The 5,647-nt window shown below is 58.0% G+C and overlaps 1 protein-coding gene across 2 annotated transcripts in view; it reads right to left on the bottom strand.

Annotated features, from left to right (window-relative positions):
- Window positions 1-2,697, bottom strand: part of Padi6 (peptidyl arginine deiminase 6) — a 14,936-nt gene extending 12,239 nt beyond the window's left edge. Inside the window, exons 1-3 of one of the 2 annotated variants that reach the window (XM_010614194.1) lie at window positions 2,531-2,697; window positions 1,769-1,946; window positions 657-729 (exon numbers count right to left, since the gene is read on the bottom strand). In XM_010614194.1, coding sequence (XP_010612496.1) covers window positions 657-729; window positions 1,769-1,946; window positions 2,531-2,622 — 343 coding nt within the window. In that variant the 5' untranslated portion in view covers window positions 2,623-2,697. Of the gene's footprint in view, window positions 1-656; window positions 730-1,768; window positions 1,947-2,332; window positions 2,355-2,530 lie in introns of those variants that run through there. The other variant, XM_010614196.1, reaches the window with a different exon arrangement.
- Between the last annotated feature and the right edge of the window lie 2,950 nt (window positions 2,698-5,647).

The raw sequence follows: 5,647 nt of genomic DNA, 5'->3' as shown, positions 1-5,647 counted from the left end.
AAAAAAAAAAAAAAAAAAAAAAGATAGAACCCAGAGGCAGCGGTGGATGATGTCCGGCCAGAGACGGCCCTGGGAAGTCTGTCGGGGAAAGCATAGAACCACACAGGCCCCAAACTTCACCTGGCAGCTGGGAGATGAGGCCCGGAGAGGCCCCCGAAGGCGAGGGGAGCTTCAGGCTCCCTGTGCTCAAGGGGACAGCAGGTGTACCGGCTAATGCCAGGGTGGGGTCAAGACGGGACCAGTTTCACAAGGAAGTCGTAGAGTCCCAGCTAAGGGCACTGGTAGTGGCGGGCACTGGGATTTGAATAGATTCAAGGAGAAACGGGAGAATTTGAGGACACACAGATGTCCCCCAAGGAGAACGGTGGAGGGTGAAGTTTAGAGGTAACAGAATCGATTGGAAGGGTGGCAGTTTCTCTCATCAGCAAAACTTGGTGACACCAGCAGGTGGGCAGAGGAGGGCTAGGTGTGAAGGGACGGCTACCTCCATCCAGAACATTAGGTCAGCAGCCAAGGAGGAAGGTGGAGAGAATGGGCCAGTGGGGCGGCTCCGGGAGCCCTTTCTGGGCCTCGGGGAGGAATCTGGTTTCGGGCAGAGCCCCTCAGAGTTCCCCGCTTGACCCCGCCCAGCCCTCCAACGCGGAATCGAGGCTCACCGATGCCTGTGAGGTACAGCACTGCTGTGGCCAAGGGCGCCTCATCGTAGGGGCAGTAGTACGAGACCAGCACCTGTGGAGACAGGCCCAGAGCCCACGGGGCGGTGGCGGAGAACAGCCCCAGGCCATGCGGGGTTTTGGCTTTTTTTTCCTCTCTTTTTTTGAGACAAGTCTCTCCAAATTGCTCCAGCTGGGCTCAAACTTGTAAGCCTCCTGCCTCAGCCTCCCGAACTGAGGGGTTTTATACCTTGCCATACCCATGCCTACCCTGTCAGTGGCATTCGTGACTGAGGTTCAGACTTCTTAACCCCAGACACCGCGTATATAGCAGCCTCTCCGAACTCATGGACGTTTCGGTTTACAGCTTCCCCAAGGAGCCAGCCTGTCTGGTGCTAGAGCTCCAGCTGAAACCGCATGAGGGTCTCTGCCGGCTCACACTGCCCGCTAGAGAGGAAGGGGCGGGGCGGGGGCTGAAGCTGGCAGCCTCTCCTCTGTCCTTTAGGGACCTGCCCTTCAGCCCCGGGCCGACTACCAGGCCTTCAGGAACTGGAGACCCAGCAACCAGCGAAGGCCGCCTTCCTGTGCGTGATCCCCTCGTTCCGTTCTCTGAGGCCGGGGGTCTCCGTCTGTGTCCACTGTGCTAGAGGCTGAGCTCTGGGTGAGAGCGGCTTTCAGGTGGCCTGGGCCCAGCTGGGCCCATTATAGCGCCTGATCCTGTCCCTGCGAAGCTCAGCTAAGCACACGCTTGCCTCTCTGGGAACCGCCTGCCCTGGGTATGGGGTGCACAGTGCGATTCACAGTATACACCGTGCTTTTAATACTGGTCACCTCCACCTTCATCACGATTTCCACACCCTCTTTTCCTGAGCCTCCGAGCCCATCTCTAGGCCCAGACCCAAAGCCCGCTCAGCACCGCGGGGTCCTGCACTGCATTCCTGGGTGCCTCCACCCGTCCATCTGGAAAGAGGGCGCCACAGCCCTCGTCACACAGAGCGTGGCAGGCGGTAAGTGACACCAGGCACGGGACGCACGCACGGTTCCCAGACTGGCTGGACGGTGCACGGGGCAGAGGGCGGTGGTGCCTCCGCCATCTCCCCTCCCCCCAGGCTCACCTTGTCCTCGTCCATGACAGAGCTGGGAAGCACCATCATCACCATTGCGCTCATGGGCTCGGACAGCGGGTACCAGACGGAAGCTTTGTCCCTCCCGCTGGTCACCTCCCTCTTCAGGACCACCAGCACCCTCGGGGTGCAGCTGAGCGTGAAGGAGTCGCACCTCTTGGGGGCACACCTGGTTTACCAGCAGGAGACGGACATCAGGGCACAAAGGGCCCCACCTGGGCAGCCTGGAGGACGGGCCGGTCCCTGGCCCCATGGAGCCAAGCAGAAGCCTGCAGGCCAGGCAGGTTTGGGGTCCTGACCCAACTCGGCCTTCTGCCAGCCGACCCTCCAAGGCCCCTGCCCTCCCTCCAGTGAGCTCCAGCCAGACCCCGCGTCCCACCGATGCCCCAGAGGTTCCCGAAGCTACAATCCACTTCTAAGCTCCCAACTCCAACGTAGGAGGACCATTTAATTGTCAGAGGTCTCCTGCAGGGGGAAAGAGACAGGATGGGGTCCCGGGGGTTTGTGAGGTGACTCTGGGGGAGACGCTGGCTCCTGGGACTAGGGCTCCCTTACCTGTCTTCCTAGAGGGCTGTTCTGTCCTTGTCGCATTCGGAGGGAACAGAAACCCAGGCCCTTGCCCTCCTAGGGCACACAGTGTGTACCGGGCAGGGGCAGGGCCTCAGGGACCTCCAGAGACACAAGCCAGAGTGGACCCCGTGGGTGAAGCCCTGCTCCCCGCCAAGCCAGCCCCGTGGAGGCCCCGGCCCTCACCCGCTGACGTCCAGGACGAGGCAGGAGCCCAGCACACACACGGCACGGGTGGGGCTCTCCAGGGAGAGCTGGACCGCACTCTGGAATGACATGGTGCCGCCTTCCCCACTGACCCGCTCAGGCCTGCGCCGGACCCTCTGCCTGGGAGCCTCAGCGGGGCTGGCACCTGCCCTGCCCACCCTGATATGCGGCTGAGGCCTCTCCAGCCCGCCCCCTTGTTAAGCCCTGGGTAGCTTCAGCGCTGCCACGTGTGACTGCTCTGCCCCCCTGAGGCTTCCTGGCGGCTGTGGGGCATGGGGGTTAGGGGCGCAACCCTGTGAGCCTCTCCTGCCTGCACCCCGGTCACCTTGGCAGCAGAGGCCGAGCACCTAGGTTGCTGGTCCTCAGTGGGAGCCAAAGGGGCTCTGGGAAGCTGGTGCGTGGACAGCCAAGGTGCTGGAGGACTCAGCTGGAAACTGTCAGGGGCAAAACTCGGCAGGGGGGCCTAGGGGACCAGGGTCAGGGGGGCTGCTCGGGCAGGCTCCAGGGCCTCTGATCTAGGATGTGCGTTTCCAGGAAATCGATGAGGGGAGTTTGGCAACATGCTGGATCTGTGCCTATCAAGGCTATCATGGTTATCAGTGATGCCAGGTGTGGTGGTGCACGCCCCCGAATATCAGCACTAGGGAGGCTGAGGCAGGAGGATCACGAGTTCAAGGCCAGCCCAGGCTACACTGCAAGAGCCCTGTTTAAAAAAAAAAAAAAAAAAAAAATCAGCGTGGGGAGCTTGTTAATTAACACCACAAAGCTCCAGGCCTGGCCGTTCCCAGGTGTGGTCCTCTTCCCAGGTGATCAAGGTGCCGTGCTGCTGGCTCACAGCTGTGACACAAGTTGGGGGCACCTTTCCCAGGGAACGAAGGAATGGGGGGCCCCCTGCGAGCCCAGCTCATCAGCGGCTCTGTGTCTACTGAACCCGTGGAACACAGACGTAGGAATCCTTAAACCGTCCTGCACATTTCAGGATTGCTGATGCACACCCTTGATGTGCTCACCACAAGAAAAGTGGAGAATTGGTGAAGTGAGGGAGATGACTGACTTTCTATGAGGCACGCGTAGGTCCGCAGGTCCCACCCCGCTCCGCAAACATTCAGGAATATTTGTCAGCCAAGGGAGGAAGCAGGAGCTCGTGTGCCCACACAGGGAACTTACCCAACTTACTTCAAAACCACGTTCATTTTATGTCTTAGATTTGAGTTAGGGCCACACTTGAATCAGTGCCACATTCACGTGGTTCTAAGTTCAAAAGTAAAAGGGGCCACCTGGGCATGGTGGCGCACACCTGTAATCTCAGCACTCGGGAGGCTGAGGCAGGAGGATCGCTGTGAGCTCGAGACCAGCCTGGGTTACATAGTGAGTTCCAGGGCAGTCTCAACTACACAGTGAGACCCTGTCTCAAAACTGAAAACAAAAAGTAAAAGGGGCCCCAATGCAGTCTCCCTGTCCCTTCCCATCCCAGCTACTGTGAAGGCAGCTGGTGTCACCTGTTTGTGTCTTTCTAAATGTCCTGTAGGACAAAGCAAATGTATGTGTATAGCCATTCCTTGTTTTGGTACCAGGGATTGAACTCGGGTCCTTGTGCTTGCAAGGCAGGTGACGGAATTAACTGAACTACTGAGCTACATCCCCAGCCTGCCTTTCCTTTTTTTAAACATAGCTTGCAGAGCATTCCTTTCCTTGCTTTTTTTCCTCTAAGAACTATTGTGCTTTTTGGTGGAGGACCAAACCCAGGATGCTGTGACCCCGAGCTACATCCCTGCCCCTTTTTATTTTTTGTTTTGAGGTAGGTCTTACTAAGTGACCACACTGCCTAGGTTGGGCTTGGACCTGCCATTCTCCTGCCTCAGCCTCCAAGTAGCTGGGATCACAGGTGTGCGCCACCGCACCCAGCACGTTGTCCTTGCTCCTGGCTGTGTCATGCACAGAGCTGTGCCGTGATTACGTGAGCATTTCTGCAGGCTGTCCACTTCCTGTCACTGCCAGGTCACCTGTGTAAGTCCAGGGGCTGGAGGTTGATCGAACTTGTTAGGTTTGGGATTTGTAGTGAAAAATCCCCTCTTTGGTGGGTGAGTTTCAGTGGTGAGCACAGCTGACCCTGTTTTAGTTGCTTTTGGATGCAGGGGCTGGCCAGGAAGTCCCTAAAACCCCTCTGGTTGTCTCGGAAGCAGCAAACTCAGCAGGAGAAGACACTCGGGCCTCTCCACTCTGCAGATAGAGGAGGCGAGGCTGCTGGACTACCCAGACACAGCTGGCAGGACAGGGCGCCCGCCTCAGCCGCCAGAGAGAGCCCTGGGTAATAGAGGGTGCTGCCCAAGCTCTTAAGAAGCGATGACCTCTCTGCTGCTCCCCAGATAAATCCAGGGGCTCCGTGCACATCGAGAAACCCACAGGGCTATGATCGATCAACATTGAGCTCCTTGGCCCTGACTGCTGTCCCTCAGCCACACAGAGACACTGGCTCACCACACTTAGGTCCTCCAAAGTCCTAGGGTCACTTCAGGGCACTGCAGTGGTCACCAAGTCCCCTCCAGAAGGGAGGCACACATTGCCCCCGCTGCTGCCAGCTAGGCTCCTGGTTGCTCAGGGCAAGCCCAGGTTCTTCAGCAATTTCTTTCTCTGCATGGCCCCTCCTGGACAGCTGTAGCTGTGTTGGAGACACAGGCCAGGCTGCTGCTTTGGATCCAGGACCACCCCGAGGGGCTTCTCAGCCCCAAGCCCCTCCTAGTGTTGCCTGAAGACTGTGTGGTGATTGCACCCCAGAGCAGCTGCCTGACCCCCGCCCCCGTCAGGTGTGTTCCTGAGACGTCCTCCACCCCCACCACAGTTCCTCCGGGCCAGTCTCCACCTCAGTGTCTGTTTCTGGGAGCCAGACCTAAAACAATCACCAAACCATTTTAACTCAGAACTCTGAAGGGCAAAACTCAATTTTATGAAGTTGGGTTTTCTTAAAGCATAGCAGCAAAAGCCTCGATTTTCGTCCTCTGTTCTGCCTTTTCTTTTTCTTGCTTTGTTGTTGTTGTTGTTCTTGTTGTTGTTGTTGTTTTTTGAGACAGGGTCTCACTGTGTAGTTGAGACTGACCT

Source organism: Fukomys damarensis, unplaced genomic scaffold, assembly GCF_012274545.1.
Source record: "Fukomys damarensis isolate Sample0158 unplaced genomic scaffold, DMR_v1.0_HiC HiC_scaffold_23, whole genome shotgun sequence".
Classification (NCBI taxonomy): domain Eukaryota; kingdom Metazoa; phylum Chordata; class Mammalia; order Rodentia; family Bathyergidae; genus Fukomys; species Fukomys damarensis.
The sequence above is the reverse complement of the archived record's forward strand: the minus strand, read 5'-3'. Positions and strand labels throughout refer to the sequence as shown.